Source organism: Sturnira hondurensis, unplaced genomic scaffold (genome assembly GCF_014824575.4).
Source record: "Sturnira hondurensis isolate 20B ecotype Veracruz unplaced genomic scaffold, ASM1482457v3 Scaffold0021795, whole genome shotgun sequence".
NCBI lineage: Eukaryota > Metazoa > Chordata > Mammalia > Chiroptera > Phyllostomidae > Sturnira > Sturnira hondurensis.
In genome coordinates, this window is record NW_028094426.1 from 12,471,756 (window position 1) to 12,491,246 (window position 19,491).

General features: G+C 39.2%; 1 protein-coding gene across 1 annotated transcript in view; it reads left to right on the forward strand.

Moving 5' to 3' along the window:
• LRP6 (LDL receptor related protein 6) overlaps positions 1-12,752 on the forward strand; it is a 137,466-nt gene extending 124,714 nt beyond the window's left edge. Inside the window, exons 19-23 of the mRNA XM_037033816.1 lie at positions 157-267; positions 5,015-5,245; positions 7,042-7,178; positions 7,822-7,919; positions 10,644-12,752. Coding sequence (XP_036889711.1) covers positions 157-267; positions 5,015-5,245; positions 7,042-7,178; positions 7,822-7,919; positions 10,644-10,938 — 872 coding nt within the window. The 3' untranslated portion in view covers positions 10,939-12,752. The remainder of the gene's footprint in view (positions 1-156; positions 268-5,014; positions 5,246-7,041; positions 7,179-7,821; positions 7,920-10,643) is intronic.
• Positions 12,753-19,491: the final 6,739 nt, after the last annotated feature.

Consider the following 19,491-nt stretch of genomic DNA (forward strand, 5'->3'; position numbering starts at 1 on the left):
TACCAGTGAAAGTTTTCTGAGAATAATTTTTAAGATATATCTAAAAGTCTAATTTGTTTTCATTTGCTCCCACAAAGTACTTTTTCAATTCTTGGTAGTATTCGGCTTTACAAAATAATAAAAATAAAACTATTTGCATTTTTCATTTTTCCCCAGTGCTTTGTTTAATTGATCAGTTCCGCTGTGCCAATGGTCAGTGCATTGGGAAACATAAGAAATGTGATCATAATGTGGATTGCAGTGACAAATCAGATGAACTGGATTGTTGTAAGTAGGACTAAAACCTCCTGTATGTTACTCTGAAGGGAGAGTTTTTAAAATGCGTTTTCCTTATCTTTGTCTGTGAGTCTCCCTTGTAATCACTATTTCCTTATTAAGAAACAAATACTAATGTTAAGCTAGTTATTTGTACCAGGGGTTTTTTGTTTTGCTTTTAATACTTTTTTAAGAGACAGCAGTTTTCTTATGCAGAAAAATCTTCACAGGAACGTTTAGTAAAGCATCAGAAAAGAATAAATATTGTTTTGCCACAACTAAAGTTAAAAATTCTGAAACAGTTTACAGGCATACCTTGGAGATATTATGGGTTTGGTTTCAGACTCCAGGCCACCTCATTAAAGCAAATATTGCAATCACCCCAGTCAGACAATTTTTTGGTTTCACAGTGCATATAAAAGTTATGTTTACACTGTAATGTAGTCTCTTAAGTGTGCAATAGCATTATGTCTTAAAAAGCAATGTACATACCTTAGTTAAAAAATAATTTATTGCTAAAAATATGGTAATCGTCATCTGAGCCTGTTGGAAAACTGGCACCAATAGACTTGCCTGATGCAGAGTTGCTACAAACCTTCAATTTGTAAAAAATACAAAATCTGTGAAGCACAATGAAGTGAAGCTCACCAGAACGAGGTATGCTTATAGATGCGTGGAACTCAGTGGTCAGAAAAGAATTTCTGAGCGTTAGTCCATGTTTAACATTCCCCATTTTTCTATTGACACCAGTCTCTCAGTGACTTAAAGAGCTTCCTTAAAATCTAGCCTGAGAAAATTTGTACCAATGTATATGCACAGGCCTAGAGACCCTAGGCTGAATAGCTTGTAGTTTCCTCAAGGTTCGTAACTATTGACCGATGTCTTAACCTATAATAAATCCCAAATTGATCAACTTAGTTCTGAATGGAAATCAGCATAAGCCACATCTACCCTGTCAAAACTGGTGTAATGAAATATAGAGAGCAGGATGACAGCTGAGGTGGGGGAGGTAGGGGGTGGAGGGATTGAGCAAGAAGGAAAAAGGAGTCATGGACGTGATTGTGGGGTTAGGGTATAGGGAACTAAATGGTAATGGGAAAAATACAATAAAAAACAAAGAAAAGAAAAAAAGGAACTCTTTCATCTCAGTAAAGACTTTAAGCTGATATTTTTACAAATTCAAATGGAATACTCACTGAGACTTGTAGTATTGATTCATATTCATGAAACATTCCTGGATACCTGCTATGTGCTGCGCGCGTAGGGTGCCTGTGCCGGTGCTCTCAAAGCTGTCTGTTTTGGTGGGTAGTAGTAAGATTGGGGCTTCTAAAGCGAGGCAGGGAAGGAATTGAATTCTAGCTCTATCTCTTACCAAGAAATTTGTTCTTACCAGGAAATTTGAACCTTAGTTTCTTCATCTTTAGATTGAAGATAATATTTAGTCTGGTGGCTGTGAGAACAATTAAATGATGTAATATATATAAAACCTACAGCCTGACTCATAGGAGATAGTATTGATAAAAGAGTAATAAGTGATATCACATGTGCTATTGTAGAGATTTTCGTAAGTGGTGCAAAGGAGAGAGTGGTCGCAGCTTTAGGAATGATGATGCGGCTCAGCAAGGAAGACTTTTTAGATCAGTGGTACAGAAGGTATAGGATGTCGATCGGTGAGTGGTATTCATTATGCAGATAAGTGGAGAGACTGAATTCCTGGCAGAAGAAATAGCCTGTTCAAAAGCAGAGTGCAGCAGGCGCCTTTGGGAAACTGCATGTAAGTAGGACTGCCAGAGTACGTGCTATGTCATGAGGGTGTCAGCAAGAGAAAACGTATGTAAAGATGAGATCATAGAGGACTTTGCTTTTCTTCCGAAGAGCCTAGACATTATTCCATAGTAATGGGGAGTCATTGAGCAACATAAGTAAAGGGTTGGCATTACTGCGCAACTGTGAAAGCTGTAAAGCAGGTGGGTTGGAGGCGATAAGATTACGGGCAGGGAAAACTGTTAGGCTGGTTACTATCAAATCTTTCAACCAAGTCAAGAGGTTACAGTGACATGGGTACACACATAAATAATGTCATACAACAGTGTTTATCCGTATTATGTCGAATGCATTCTGACATTTTCCATTTTTAAATGTTCGTTGAAACCCACTAAATTGTTTTCACTGTCTAATAACTTGCAGCCTATAATTAAAAAATGCTTGGGAGACTGTTGTAGGTCAGGCAGAAGTTGATGAGGATCTAAGTCAAGAAGGAGCAGTGTGGTAGGTGGATTGATTTGAGTTATTTTGGAAATAAAATAAAAGGGTTTGGTAACCATTTAGATTTAGTTGATAAGCTGAGGTTGACATACAGATACCTCACTAAGTGACTGGAGTCATTTCATTAACTAGAATGCGTAGCAGGGACTGAAAACTGAACTACCATTCCATATCTTGGCTGCAGATGTAATGTTTGGCTGATGTAAGGGACTTTTAGGACTTTTTGTTTTTTATTTAATGCAAATACCTTTGCTACAGGCACCTCGTTCATTTATGATCTGCTTTACCCCTGGAATCTAGGAAACACAGCAGACGATGATGGCATTGAGTTCAGTTTGAATATGTTGCATTCAAGTTGCCCATGAGATGTCCCAGTGAAGCTGTTCAGGAAGTTGACCACATGGGTCTGTAGCTCAAGAGAGAGGTTTGGGCCCTTCAGTTTATCAATGATAATTAAAGTTGAGGCAGTGGATAAAATCTCCCAGTGAGAGTTAAGTAGGGGAGGAAAGTAGAAGGGGGTAGACAGAACTCTAGGCAGCAATAGTACTTAGAAGTCAGACAGAAGAGAATGAAGCCAGCAAAAGGAAACAGAATAATTAGAGATAGTGAAGCTAAGAAAGTGGTGTCTTGGAAGGATATTGATCAGACATTTTTGAGGAAAACAAGAGCCAGCGGTATTGAAAGTATAGAAAGGCCTTGAGGTGAAAGGTTCATTGAATATGGCAAATAGGAGAATGTTGACCTTTGCCAGACTAATTTCAGTGTCATGGTGAGGATAGAAGCCTGATTTCAGTGAGTCAAGATGTGACCTAGAGACTAAGAATTGGAGTTGCCGGCATAAACTATTCTTTCTTGAATCTTGGCATTAGAACGGAATGCTCCGGGCACTAAAAGAGTTGAGATGGTTGCTCACAGGACTGAGCAGAGTCTGTGCCTCAGACACCGTAGAGGAAATAACATAATTGGCAGCCCTTACGTAATTGTGTAACTTTTGTGATATAGTTTTCTCTCATTTCTTTCATTTAATCTACCACAGGGTGAGTTTAGCTATGTGGGTGGGATATTCGAGGTATGATGAAACAGAAGGAAGGTTTTTAAAGGGTCCGCAATTGGGAGCTGTAGTCTGACTATATTCAGAATGGAAGAATTTTTCTTCTAAGTCAAAGAGTAACGTTCTAAATTGGGTGCACCCTTTTATTCTTTCCCTCTACCTCTAATATTGATGCCCTGCGCTGCTGAAGCCTCAGTCCCGTGAAGGTGGATGCCTTGGGCAGGGTCTTCCCGAGTGCTCTCGTGCGCTGGCTTTCTTTCTGAGTTCTTACGCATCAGAGACCTGTTCCTTGCGCTCAGACAGCTAGATTCACCCTGAAGGCAGCAGCATGTTGAGCCTGAGAGCAAATGTTCATCTTTGGCTTCTAATTTCCTTTCACCAGACCTAAATGTCACTTTTCAAACCTAAAATCAAGTTCAGAGTTGCTTTTGGTTTCACCATTCCAGGTAAAACATTTAATGACTTTTCCAAGTTCACCTGTTTGGGCCCTATAATTTACTTGGAGATTCCAAAATAAGTTTGTTGATTTTAATGATATAAAGAATGAAGTAGGATAGATTTTATATGTATATGTATTTAAAATGTCTTAATGGATTTTAATTCTATGGTTCACTTAACATCTTTATTTTTATCATTTATACTGTGCTTCCCCAACGTGTTGTCTTATTTCTGTCTTCACTTAAGGATAGTTCATTTGATTCCCGTGATGACATTTATCCATAATCCATGGGATGTGGTGTACATGTACAAGGGGTACCCAAAATATGGAATTTATTTATAAAAATTGCATATTTATTCTTACATGTTTAAACTTCAGTCACCTTCAAAGTACTTTCTTTGATGCGGTACACCTATCAAGATGTTTTTTTCACTGCTCAAGACAGGTTTTGAACTTGTTGGTTTTGATGCCTTTTAGTGCTTCTGCCGTTTTTTGTTCCACCTCTTCCACATTGGCAAAACATTTCCCTTTGAGAACTTTTTTCCATTTGGGGAAACAAAAAAAAGTTGTTCAAGATGAGATGGGGGGAATAGGGAGGTTATGGCACAGAAGTCATGCTGGTTTTGGTCAAAAACTGCTAAACAGCGCCTTATCGACAGGTACACTCATAAATCACCCATCATGAAATGGCCAAGTGTGTTGAAAGAGACTTCAAAAAAATTCACTGAAGCTGAGTGCAGCCTCTCACAACAATGCCAGCTGGTCCACTGGTACGGATGGGTGTCTGGAACACTCACCTAGTGGGGGAAGCCTGTATTACAAGCAAGCCCCCTCCATAAGATAATTCCAGTTGTTTTGGATCCCTCCTCCTATCCATAGAAAAGAAAAATGTTTCTAACTTGTCTCCATCAGCTTCCCAATCTGCTTGCAAGCCCTGTTTTTGATTACTACTTTGAATCTATAGTTGTTTTTCATTGTGTAACTGCACTGCATTCTCATTTTAGATCCAACCGAGGAGCCAGCACCGCCGCCCACCAATACAGTTGGTTCAGTCATTGGAGTAATTGTCACTATTTTTGTGTCTGGAACCATATACTTTATCTGCCAGAGGATGTTGTGTCCACGCATGAAGGGCGATGGAGAAACCATGACTAATGACTATGTAGTTCATGGACCAGCTTCTGTGCCCCTTGGTTATGTGCCACACCCAAGTTCTTTGTCAGGCTCTCTTCCAGGTGAGTTAAGACTGATCCACTGAAAATCCAGTCTTGGGTCCTGGCAGAATTCTCAATTTTCCATAATTGAAACCAGGATACTTACTGCCCAGAGTCCATTCCAAACTAGACCACATTGGGTTTAAAAAATTTTAAGAACAAATGTTCTCTTTTACTTTAAGCACCTTCTCTGTACACAGAAGATCTGAGGTATGGGTTGATAGAAACTGCCAAAGGATGTTATAAAGCAAATAACATACACAGTCATTTATATATACTGCATTTTTGGATGCAGTCTACTAAACATGAATCAGCTAGTCACTTGATGAAAAGTCACAAACCACAGTTCTTTAGGTTCTCTGTAGGTGACCTCAGTACTACTGAGCCCACGGATTAAAGGGGGCCAAAAAATAGACCAAGATTTCTTTTCAGCAAACAAAGCTATGGACTAGCTGGGTGACTTCAGGGAAGGGTGTAATATCTTATGTTTTCCCTATCCTTCAGGTGGCGACAGGGGGACGAGGGTTGTTTAGGCCTAGCCAGGTAGCCGGAAGTTCTGCGCTTGGGTCAACACACTGCTCTAGAGCAGGGGCATCCAACTCATGTTCACTGGGGGCCACATCAGCCTCACAGTTGCCTTCAAAGGGCCGAATGTAATTTCAGCTCCTTAACAGTTAAGGAGTAATTACATGTATGTAGTCCTAAAATTATTTTGGCCCTTTGAAGGCAACCATGAGGCTGATGTGGCCCCCAGTGAAAATGAGTTGGACACCCCTGCTCTAGAGGGTACAGATTTCTTATCAGTGCTTTCTGGTGCCCTCAGTGTTAAAAAAAAAACAAAACAAAAAAAAACAACCCTTCATTTTGGAGAATATGGAGAAGGAGGTTTCAGGCAAAAGCCCTCTGAAAATGAGGACTTACTCTGGATGTAGTAAAATAAACAGACATGATTTTTAAAGTGTTAATGGTACTACTCTCTGTCACCATATCTGTTGGCAGTTAGTGGCAGTTTAGGAAGTCACTTGGAGAAGAATGTGAATTTTTCTTTAGCACTGGTGGTTGTGATTACAATATTTACATTCAGTAGCTAAAGAAATAATCGTCCATATATTGTATTTATGCTCTTAAAAATGGGTTTAGTTTTTTGTTTTTTTGTTTTTTTTGACCAAATCTATTGTTCAGTCTACCCTGCTCCACAACCTCCACAGCCCTTTCTTCCTCAGATCTGCTAAGAGATCGAAAACCTCTCATTTTATCTCACGTTGAAGAGCTCTGCTTCCGTCCTGGGTGAGCAGAGGGAGTGGCGGCCATACTTGGCCTGGTCTAGGCCAGCTCTCAGCGGAGTGTCTACTACTAGGGAGCATTCGTTCCCCTTTTCCATGAAGCATTTTCAATAATTATTAGAAAAAGGGCACAGAAATGGACATCACATGGAGGGTTAGCAATGGGAATGGGAGGAGGAGAAGGGGGGAGAAGGTACAGAGAATAAGTAGCATAGACGGCAGGTAGAAAATAGATGGAGTGGGGGGGGCAAGAGTAGTGTGGGAAATATAGAAGCTAAAGAACTTATGACACGTGGACATGAACTAAAGGGGAATGTGGGTGGGAGGGGGTGCATGGGGGGGAGTGAAGGGGGGAATGGGACAACTGTAATGGCATAATCAATAAAATGTATTTTAAAAAGAAAGAAAAAGGGGGCATAAATTGTTTAAAAGTCAAACTCTTTGACTGCTGGTGTTTATAATCCTAATGTTGAATAAAATTATGTCATGCATCTTTATTGATCTTATTCATCTTCATTATTTGTCTTCATTTAGGAATGTCTCGAGGCAAATCGATGATCAGCTCCCTCAGTATCATGGGGGGGAGCAGCGGGCCCCCCTATGACCGAGCTCACGTCACAGGAGCCTCGTCAAGTAGTTCTTCAAGCACCAAAGGCACTTACTTCCCTGCGGTAAGCAGTCTGTTTTCCTTTGTTTCTCTCTGAGTGCTGAGACACACAGAATCTTAGGTTTTTACCTCACTTCAGTGGGGCTACTCAGTGATGGTAATGTAAAAAGTTTTTAAACTTAGTATAGAACTTAGGCATATAAGGGTCAAAGTAGGCTTTACCATCACCTTGTGAGCACTTACAAATATTTATGTTTATTGTATAGTAATTGGCATATGGAAGCACTGAGCATTAATTTCTGTTTAGTAAAATAGAACTACTGAATAGTACCTCCTGAGACATTTAGGACCTTAATTCCATGACCTCCCAAAAGAGGAAACACATGTTACTTCTCCTATGTCAGTATTTTTCTTTGAACAATTATATTAAAAAAAAATCCAAACCCAGCTATACTGAACTTAAACTAGTGACTTGTGGATTATAGATTTTCCTTTCATCACCTTTCACTGTTTAGCCATGATGAAATTGTGTTGTATGGAGTGGAGAGCCACAATCCCAAAGTTCTTTGGAAAGGAAGGATTGTGCTAATAGTGTAATGGGAAGGAATATGAACAGAGAGGAAAGAAGGGAAGTTGAAAGAAAGTCTACTAGTCTCTATGCGGGGTAGACCATTGTTATTTTAATAATTTCATTACTTTCCTTTTAGATTTTGAACCCTCCGCCATCCCCAGCCACAGAGCGATCACATTACACCATGGAATTTGGTTATTCTTCCAACAGTCCTTCCACTCACAGGTCCTACAGGTATTATACATCCTCCTCTAATATAAATTGAAGTCTTTATTAGAAAGTCGAAGTATTCTAGTTGTGAACTTGATGTAGACCCAAGTGCATAGGGAGATGATGGTCACCGAGAGAGAGTGGGCAACTTGTCTTGCTAATACTGGTGTTGCCCCTACCACAAATTCTTTTCTTTTGGGGCATTATACATTTTTTTAAAAGAGAGTCACAAATGCTGGCTTTTAGGTCAATAGAGTATAGCCTTCAGTGCTTTGGCAGTGTTTTAAGAGAATGTTATCCATCAAACTGATTTCAAAATAGGTTACTTGCTCAGGTTAGGTTTGATTGATAGTCTGAGGATGAAGTATTGGGGTAAGACTTGGATGGGTCAGAGTTGCGAGAGCTGTAGAACAGCAGGATTTTTAAGAGCACAGAACTTGAGGAAGCTTGAATTCAGCCCTTGTTTCCATACATTGTAATTGTATGGAATAGATCAAGTCTCACTAAAATAAATGTATTTGTAATTAAAAAGGGAGGGAGTAGGCCTTTGTGCTGATTTGTAAATTTATAGAGCAGAGTGAGCAGGTTAATAAGCACAAGTACTAGTGTGTTGCCCTTACTCTTCCCCCTTATTTGAAAGGCCAGCAAATGGTCAAGAGCTTGATATTCTCTGTCTACACACTTAGTGCCAGTATTTACTGGCATTCCTCAGTGCCTATTGTCTTCAAGATAAGGTGTTTCCTAGCATTCCAGTCAAATAGCCCTGATGTAACCATACAGCTATATAGAAATCAAGTAGAAAATGGTTATACTACCTCATTCAGAATTCTCATTTCAGTTTTTAGATAAATTATTTGAGATAGGCTAGGCTCAGAATTGATTTTTATATTTTATTGTAAATATTGCTTTCTCTACCACAAGTTTGCTTTAAAATGCCAAAATAGAGGGGCAAAAACCTAAAAATTAAAAAAAATATAATAAAAAGGAAAGACCTAAAAATTGTATTTAAAATTTTTTAATTTCTGTAAATTGAATAAAATGATCATAGCATCAAAAACAATTCTTAGTCATTTCCCACATCTCAAGTTAAGCCCATTTTATTTCTGCTCAGTGAAACTTTTTATCATTTGTTGAGATTTTTGTTTAAAATGGAACTTAAAAGAATTTGTTGATTCTTCTTCCTTCTTTTCTTCCCTGTTTTTCTCCATGAAAATGAAAGTGTTGGGACTTTTAAATGTTGAGCCAAGAAAGTTTACCAAGGCTTGACACCTGATTGGACAGAACGATAAGACCTAAAAGATACTATGACATCATGTCGATGTGGGTAGTTAAAAACAAAAACAAAACAAAGCACACACTGTGATGCACCTGCTCAGCAGGTTCTGTGTGTTTGGTGTTCTGGCAGCCATTTCTGTTGAGGCAGGTCCTAATGGTATCCAGTGGTCTGCACCCTGGGATATTATCAGTGGCACTCTCTATCTCTAGGTGTTTTATGGATTATAACTTCGGTTTTGCACTTGTTCTTGCCCCTCTCTTACAGTTATTTTGTTTGATGAGAAAGCATGTAAGATGAACTTCACCGTATTTGAAATATAAGAGTATAGGAAGTTATAAGTAGAAGTAGAAATGATAGAAAAACCTGCACATTGTCCTGGCTGGTGTGGCTCAGCACTGGCCTACGAACTCAAAGGTCACCAGTTCGATTACCGGTCAGGGCACGTGCCTGGGTTGCCGGCCAGGTCCCTAGTTAGGGGCATGCAGAAGGTAACATGGATATTTCTCTTCCTCTCCCTTCCTTCCCCTCGCTCTTAAAAATAAATAAAATCTTTTAAAAAAGAAAAATCTGGGTGCTAAATGAGCTCCTGCTTTCTCTAATGTGATCCTCTCTTTTCAGTGCCTTTTTCTTTAGTTAGCCATGTTACGAACTTTTCACAGCTATTGATTACTTGAAAAGGTAAATAAACAAGTGTAAGAAATAAGTTGGGTCAAATACATAATTAGAAAATTCACTGGTCCTATGTGGATATTTAGAATATGTTGTTTTGACGTTCAGTTAAAGCTGCTCCTGTGACAGTCCGCTCATCTCCCCGCGGAGAGTCAGAACTCTCTGAAACCACAGCAGTTTCCCTCTGCTGACCCAACACTGATGGGGTCGGTGCACCCCCTAGGCTGCCTGCAGTGCTTAGCCTGGCTTGTACAGTGCTTGATTTTTAAAAAGAGAAGGAAGTCGTCAGGCATCATTAAATCATTCATCAGGCAAACGATAGGGCAGTTAAATGTGGAGGGAACGTTAACTGTTGGAGTGGTGTGAAGCGTGTAAAGATCCTTCTTCTCTCAGACCGTGAAGTGGCAGAAATGAGCGAGGTTCGCTGTGTATAGACTAAACGCTGACTGTGTAACTGACAGATGTTCCAGACGTGACCATTAAGTACAACTTTGAATAGTTCTTTTTTATTTCATGATACAGTGTAACTTAAAGCTGTAAGAGCACATCCAGGATCATCTTGCATTTCCATTCTATCCATTTTTAATTGCCTCTAATCACATTTTATTTGCAAATATGAAATGCATGCTATCTTCCACCTCCAATCTGCCATCGAAAATTGTCTCTTGGTCTGTGCCAATTTAAATTGTACTAGCTTATTATCTTCAAGATGAAGTTTATATCCAATGCCTCTGTATTTTGATAGAGAAAGCCACTTTTCAATAAAACTACCTCTTCTTCTCTTGGTTTGCTTCCAATACCAGCTACAGGCCATATAGTTACCGGCACTTTGCACCCCCCACCACGCCCTGCAGCACCGATGTTTGTGACAGTGACTATGCCCCCAGCCGGAGAATGACCTCGGTGGCAACAGTCAAGGGCTACACTAGTGACTTGAACTATGACTCAGAGCCTGTGCCCCCACCTCCCACACCCCGAAGCCAATACTTGTCCGCAGAAGAGAACTATGAAAGCTGCCCACCTTCTCCATACACAGAGAGGAGCTACTCGCATCACCTCTACCCGCCGCCACCATCTCCCTGTACGGACTCCTCCTGAGGAGGGGCCCTCCTCCTCTGACTGCCTCCAACGCAAAAGTGTACATACAGATTTGGTTGAGATCTGGAGGGGGGGAGGGAGACACTAGAGAAGGATGAGGCAGGCCATGTACAGTTAAAAATTATAAATGGAGTAGGGAATACTGGAGATATTTGTACAGAAGAAAAGGATATTTATATATTTTCTTAAAACAGCAAATTTGCTGCTTGTGCCATAAAAATTTGTATAAAAATAAATTTGTACTAAAAGTTTTATTTTTGCAAACTAAATACACAAAGCATGCCTTAAACCCAGTGAAGTGACTGAGTACAAGGAAACAGGCCTAATAAAGGCATCAGTGACCAGGAGTATCTGGGCTTTATTGATACCAAAAAAAAAAAAAAAGAAGAAGAAGAAGGAAAACTTAACATCCATCTCAGAGCAGCAAACCATAGATACTTGGAAGTAGCCAAATAGCCTTCATGTTAAGTAACATTTGAGGGCCAGCAGGTTTAAGAAATCCTGAAAAAAAATCAAGTAATACTAACTTTGGACACAGGGCTTTGTCTTCTCTAGGAGTCCAACAATTTTAGTGAGGAAAGTAGATATTTATAAAAATCCGTTCTGGGTACCGCTGTCCTAGGAAAGGTCAGCCGCCTGGTGAGGTGCCACGGGGCCGTCTGTGTGCTCGTCTTCCGTCCGCACCTCTTTCAGAGTTGGGTTCTCCAGGCGGTTTTACCTTCCATGCTCCCCCAGCAGCTTTGTAGGCCGGTTTGCCAAGATATGATTTATTCAGAGCTTTTTATCTAAAGATTAATTAAGTGGAATTTTCTAAATTAAGGTTTCATTTTAATATTTATACTAGCTCCATTCCCCTGAAGGCTTAACTCTTCCATTAGACTGATGTTTTCACGTAATAATCAGAGGTTAGACATATTATTGCTCCTCTTTACTTCTAAGATTGTTTTAATGCTCATTAAACTGTCTCTTTACGACGACGCATATAGACCATGTTTAAGAATTTCAAATTTAGCTATTATGTTTTTGTTGTAAATTAATCATATATCCTTGCAGTACTTTCAGCGTATAAAATCACAATATGAAATCATTTTTATATATATTTTCCTACTAAAATATTTTAATGTGTTCCAGTAAGAGACAATCTGTGTAAAAGGAGAATTTTGTTATCATTAGGTTTTCCCTTTATTAACTATTTGTGACATTTTCATGTTCTTTAGGCCAATTTTTCTCAGAATGATGTCTACATACATACCTCTTCTAATGTGTGACGTGAGTTTAGTATCTTCCTGTTACCTAATGTGAATGTTAGACTTTTTCAAATTACCCACAAATTATCCTTATAATCACCTTGTATATATTTGTGTGCCCTCTCTTATCCCAATATGGATTAAGATTTAATGAATTGAACAGCACAGGTCAAATGAGAAGGCAAACGGTTGACCTCTCAGCCGTGGGAAGCGCGGGTGGAGGGGGTAATGGGAGGCCGTCGCGGCGCCCGCCTGGCCGTGCGGGACGGGGCCGCCACGTCTCCGGCCGCCCTCGGCCTGTGGGACAGCTCTGGCACTGCCCTCCCGCCTTGCCGGGCGAGAGTTTCCTGCTTCTCATATGTTTTCAGCGTGTCTCTGCTAAAATTGAATGCGTTTCTAAACTAGTGTACTTCTTACCTTAACGGATGTTGGTCGGCTAGTTATTGAACGAATGAGGTTTTTTAAAGTTCTATCTTGCTGGGGTCTCTGGATTTCAGGGCCCAAGAGAAAACAATGGGAGAAAGGGTTCAGAACATCAGCAAGGATGAAATCCTTCTTTAAGCAATTGAAAAATACCTGCGTAAATTTTGTAGAGGGGAACAAAAGTGGTGTCAGAATAACGCTTAGGTCGTTGCGGACACCTGGTTGAGAATCTGGGACACCTGGAGTTGCATGTCAATAAATGGTGACCCATCGGTTTCTGCCATTTCATTCAGGCAAGATGAACTCTTCTGTGAGGAGCCAGGTGCTCACAGCCTGGTAGGATGGACACTGCAGTTGTATTCCGCGACACACAGGGGCATGTCATGCTTAAGTGAAGATGGAAAGGTTAGCAATAATGGGGTATCGGTTAGAATTGGGCAATTCTGGATGTTTACATTTTTTAGTGTGCATCTTTATCTGGTGGGCTTCCCGTGCGGGAACTTGCACCATGACGAATTAAGAAGAACTCTGCCTTGTTGTATCTCAGTCCAAGTGCTTGTACTGCGATGGCAATGGCCTCTTCTTGCAAAATGCTAGTTTGTGTGCCAATTTGAAATTATTTGAAGGTGGTTCAGTTTAATCTCAGAATCCTCTTTCTGGAGTAGTTGAGATAGATTTTTAATATTTCGGGGAGTCCCTTCAAAATGAGAGAATTATGGGAATTCATGGAAGATTTATTGGCCCTTAGGTTACATGGACAGTTAAGCTTAAGTAAACTACTGTGTCTTGGTTCATTATCCATTGGGATGGGGGAAAAATGTCATTAGCTTTCTTAGAGATGTATTTATTTTGAATATTTTAAAGTATGCCCACTTATTGGTGTGATTAGAATTATCTGAGAAATTAACTTTAGCAAAGTATACGTTCTGTGCACTATAGTAAGCTATTCCACAATGAAGTAGTTTTTTATGACCCTGAAATTTTCCAATTTGAACTTGGTTCCTGCAGAGCCCTGGTCTTCTAGACAGTAGCTCACCAGCTTTGCTCTGAACCTACTTTTGAGAACAACTGTTCTAAAAGGCTGACCTGTATTTGGAAACCTAATACAGGGAGACTCATTAGAAAGGGGGTGGTTTGAGCAGTAAAATTTTAGCATGTTTGAGGACTGCGTTCATTTAAAAACAACTCTGAAGTCAGTAATTTATGTAAAGCCAACTCATTCGATATTAGAATATAAAAATAGCCTCCATTGGTACTAGGTAGCAATTAGTTTTGGGGGGAATCTTTGTTTTGTTCTAAAGGTGGATTAATAAGACTCAAGTACAGTTGGTAGCTCTGGCTTACCTAGACTGTTACTGAGCTGTGTGCATTTGTGTGAGCTGATAGCAGTAATCATGTAGGCGTTATTTACTTCTGGTATCAGAGAGGCTTCCTCTATGCACCCTGCTTCTCCGCAATACAGGTACTGCCACTGTTTCACATCTCGTCCTGTGCCTACATGAGATGCTCGGAAGTGTAGTTTTAAAGTTGTTTTATGTCTTGGAGGAGAAAACATGCCGCTCCATTAATTTGCATGCCGTAAGAGCTGCACATTGCATACCATTTTACATGTAGCAAAATGCAAAAACAAAACTCTTGGGCTTTTCAAATCCCAAATAATGCCATGCTTTATTAAGTTACGGTATGTCTGGAGTGTGGGGGTGGTATGAGTGTCAGTTGGACATTTGCGAATGGGACTGTGCACTAGGTGTAAATATGAACTGAGTAATGAAGTAATCGTATGTTTAAAATGTTCTCAGAATTTTTAAACTTAAGAAAGTTAATTTTATTTGGTATTTCTTTCCTTATCCCAAGTCTAAAATGAGCCAAGAGAAATAACAGATGACTTTAGAAAGTGCTGGTAGCCTGTTTGGTTTCTGACTTCTGGGATGGCCTCATTTCATAATAGTCTCAAAATTTAGCTCTTGAAATCCTCAAAGTTTTAGAAGACGTTGGACCTAAAATATATTATTTTACATTTGTAATTTTTGAAAGTTCTTCATTATGCATATTGTGAATCTGTGTACTCAGGATATTTCTGGCTTGATTTTGTGTATTCAAAAAATATTCAGGACTTTACAGATAAGAATTATAAACTAAGCAATTTCTTGTATTCAGAAGTGGACTGTAGACCTAACAAAACCTTTTTTCCCCCATCATTACTTAGGGTTTGACTAAAAATTAACACCAAAGAATTATAGACAACTGCTTTTGCTTAACTGTCCATTCTTTTTTAAATCAGGGTAGAGATGCATATATATGTATGTGAATATATATGTGATATTCTTTTAACATGGATGTTAAAAAAAGAGAGTCTAATAGAATCTAATGTTACATGAAAAAAAGTATCTGGGGTTAGCAAGGAAAAATTTTCAGAGAGTAAAGAGGATACTGAGAAACTTAAGCTGGACCAGCCTTATTTGCAAGTGAAGGATCGGTGCTGCTTTCAGATGTTTATCCTTTGTGTTTTAAAATTTCTTCTTAAGCTTTAATCTTCGTTTTGTCTTAAAGTCAGCTGGTGTTTCTTGTCCATGGACTTCGGTACGATGGTGCTTTGCAAGGATGTATTTATATTTTAATGGCCAACATTTGGTCAGCCCTTGTCCACTATTCACTTCCCCCTTTTTGTAAAATAAGTGCTTTAATTGTAAACTGTATAAAAATACCTTGTATAAATCCCTCTTTTGATTATTACAGTAAGCTGAGCTGTAACAAATGAAATGTTGATTTTTATAATAAAACAGTGGAAAATAAAAGTGTCATTTCTTTTCAGCAAGAAATTAAAACCAGCTGCTTGTGCTGTGCTGTGATATATGGCTGCTATGTTTCAGACACAACAAAACCCACCTTTGTTTTTATTTCAAGTAAAACACAGCCTGGGAAGAAAGGCTTTTTATTAGGCAGTAATCGAGCTCAAACATCAGGTGGTTAATGGAAGCCAAGTTTTAATATAAAGGTCTTTCCTTAGCAGATGCTTTTGAGTCCGTGAGCTTGCCTTGGCGTGCACGTTTGTGTAACCCTGCCCCCCAACAAAAGTGTAGTGCCCACCTGACAACACGCACACTGGTTCGCTTGGTTTAAGGGCAGGTACAAGAATGTGGGAAACAGTACTAATTGGGGTTCTTTCCCCAGGTGGGTCTTCATCTAAGTTTATCCAGTCTTTTTAATTTTAATTCTTTGCCTTGTATGTAATTGCACTTAAATGTGATTTCTAAATAAATTTAAATCAAAGGGTGAGTTGGTTTAAATGTGGAGTTAAACTTGCTGATGGGGTTCAGGGCACACTAGCCCAAAATACAGCACCTAGATGTACTAAATGTCTGAAGCTGAAGGAGTTTGAGAAATGGTGTGTGCAGGGAGCTCACTGACCCTCCCCTGAAGTAGGTCATAAACCCTCTCGTGAGAGGTGCGCTCCCAAACCCAGAGGACACACGCGAGAGGGACACAGGGAACTGGACGTTCGGGCCTTGCTGAGTCGCCCCCAGTTTCCTCTACACTTAGCTCTTATTATTGAGTTGGCCAAGAAGTCCATTTAGTTGTTTCTGTAAAGTAAAAGACGTTTTTCACTTTCACCAATAACTTGATTGATTTGGATATTTTGAGTACGTCGGCTCTGTCCTGAGTGGAATAATGTTATTTCTCAGTCAGTGTCTCAATTTGTTCCCTGTTAACTTCAGCTGGTATACCCGACCATGGAGCATCGTCCATTCCAGTGAGAAATCTCCAGCACGGAACTTCACAAACCACTTTCGACACGTTCGATCAGTCACAGCGCCTTCTCCATATACTGCACAAACCTTTTGCGTTTCAGTTGCATTTTTACCTTTCTTGAAGTAAAGCATAATATGCCAGAGATGTTGCTTATTTTTGTCCATCTTCAATGTTAAAATGGCTACACAAAAATGCAGCAGTTTTTTAATGCACACAGATAGGATAATCTAACAAAAATGGTTTTGAACGAAGACAAGCACTACTAGAGCCATCTTAGAAAAACGCTGAACTTTTGGGCTAGTCCAATATTTGTCCCATCATCCCTTCACTGAACTTCCCACTCTCCTCAAACCCATCATAGGAACACTCAGGTTTAACCATGTCTTTGTCTTTATTTTCTTGTGGGGGCACCTGGGTTATGTAAAGCTTGAGTCATTTGTATGTTTTCTCTTGTTAATCTCTTGTTATAGAGGTCCCAGCTGAGAGCTTAGAAGATACTTTCCTTTGCATCTACCTCTTAAAATTTTCTTCCTGCGATTTGCATTAGTAAATTCAGGTTTTGTCACCATATAAAGCCAATTTCTGATAGAAGGGCTAAAAATAAAGGATAGTTTTGCTAACATTGGCTTGCATTTACTGTGCACCAGCTACAGTGCTTAGTACTCCCTTTTTCCCTCCTCAGAACAGACAACTGATTAATGAGCAGACTTGAAGGGAAATGCCAACTTGGAGCATTAAAAAGTACAGGGCAAAATTTCGATCAGAAACAGTGGCAGTGGGTGGAGGGGGAAGGACACTGAGACTTAGATTCTAATCTCTGTTCCATTTTCATTACGTGTCAAGGCATGTCTGAACTCATTCACTATTTGTTGGTGTTGGTCTCTATTAGTTTTCTGCACCTTGACTCGTCAGCCAGTTCTATTACCCGCTCCAGAAAGCGACTTGTACGTAAAGCGTTCTACAAGTCTCCGGGAGATGAAACAGCTATCTAGTATCCTGTCCTGTCCAGATGCCTGTTCCAAGCCACCCTCCCCTTTTGCCCCTCTCTGGTCTTGCTCTGCATTTTAAAGGAGTTTATACTTCTCAAACGAGAGACCGTCCCAGGCAGGCCCATGATACAGCACAAGCTTTATGGCAGACAAAAATGATTATTTTGAGAGACTTTTTTTGACTTCTGATCATCCTACCAAAAGCTCCCCCACAGCCATTACCCAATGTCATGGCCTTGAAGACGTGTTTTGCCTGGTAATTAGAGTCCTTTTTCTTGAGGATTCCGTGGGAAGGAAGGAAAGGGGTGGGGCCCTCAAGTTCTCTGCAGTGCTTTTGTTTCTTAGGTGCAAATGTTTATTACTGGAAGGTTTCTAAGTAAACTCAATTTTGAGCTAGGGCAATTTATACTTTCTAATATGTCAATTTTCATCATTTATGTGTTTCATGAATGTGTCCATTTCATCTGTATTGTCAATTTATTGGCAAAAAGTATGCCTCATATAAAAAGTGTCATGCTTTTAATGTCTTTTCATTTGACATTTGGTGATTTGTGTCTTGGTCAAACCAAAGATTTACCAATATTACAGATCTTTCAAAAATGAGCTCTTATTCTCATTAATTTTTCTCTGTTGTATGTCCATATTCTATTTCATGATTTTCTATTCATTATTTCTTTTACTTGTTTAGGTCAGATTTGTTTAGCTGCTTAAGATGGAACTTGTGGATTTTAGACTTTTCTTTCCTACTATAAGCATGTAAAGCTATTACATTTTCCTCTAAGCATGTTTGTCATTCAGTTCAAAACATTCTCCAGTTTCACTTGTGATTTCTTTTTTGGATCATGTATTACATAAAAATGTGTTTATCTGCTAAGTATATGTGAATTTTTAGACATAATTTTGTTAGACAATTTCATAATGGTTGTAGATACTGTATAATTTTAACTTTAACATTTATTGAGCCTTGTTTTATGTGTTAGACTGTGGCCTAATAGTGAATGTTTTATGGGCATTTGAGCCTACTCTGCAGGGGTTGGATGCAGTTTTCTCTAAAGTCAGGTTGGGTTAATATTTTTCTAGTCTTCTGTATCTTCACTGACTTTCTATCTACTCCCAGTTACTGAGAGAAGAGTGTTGAGATCAACTACATTATAGATTTATCTATTTCCCCTTTTTGTTTAATAAATTTTTGCTTCATTTTGAGCTCTGCATATTTTAGGATTATTATTTTTTAAATAAAGTCCTTTTTATTGATTTTAGAAGAAAGGAGAAAGAGAAACATTGATTTGTTGTTCCACGTATTTATGCATCGATTGGTTGATTCTTGTATGTGCCCTAATCCGGGATCAAATCCACATGTTTGGTGTATCGGGACCACACACTGACCAACTGAGCCACCTGGCCACGGCTATTTTAGGATTATTATATCTTAATAATTTGCCTTTTTGTCATTATGTAATGTTCCTCTTTGTCCCCACATTCCTTGAACTGAAGTCTACTTTGACTGATATTCTACCCATGCCTGCTTTCTTACTAGTTTTGCACATATTTTCACTTCCTTTAATGTATCTCTATTTCATGTATGCACATAAACCAGTAGAATTGGGTCTTCCTTATTTACTCTATTCCTGCCTTTTAATTGGAGGGTTTAGTCGTTTCCATTTAATGTAGTTATTGATATGAGAGGGTTTATCTTTTGTCTTGCTATTTTCTTCTCGTGCCAACTGTTCTGTTTCTCTTTGGCCTTTTTTGAATTGATTATCTTTCCTAGTCCATTTATTTCCCCTATTGACTTACTTGCTCTGCTCATGTGGTTGGTCATTGCTGTATGATTCACAGTATGCATTTTTAATTCGAGGTTGTCTATCCTGAAACAGTACCCCGCTGTGCACGGGAGAACCTCACCGCAGTCTGCTTTCCCTGCCAGTCCTTTGTGGTTCGGTGTTGAAGATGCCACAGTGCATTGTTGTTTGTGCTTTAGTCAATTATTCTTTTTAAAAATTTAAAGATGAGGAAAATATTTTTACTTGCCCATATATTTATTGTTCTTTGGTGCTTTTTATTCCTTGGTGTGGATCTGATTTTTGGTCTGGTACCATTCTTCAGACTGAAGAATTTCCTTTGGCCTGTTGGTCCGCTCATGG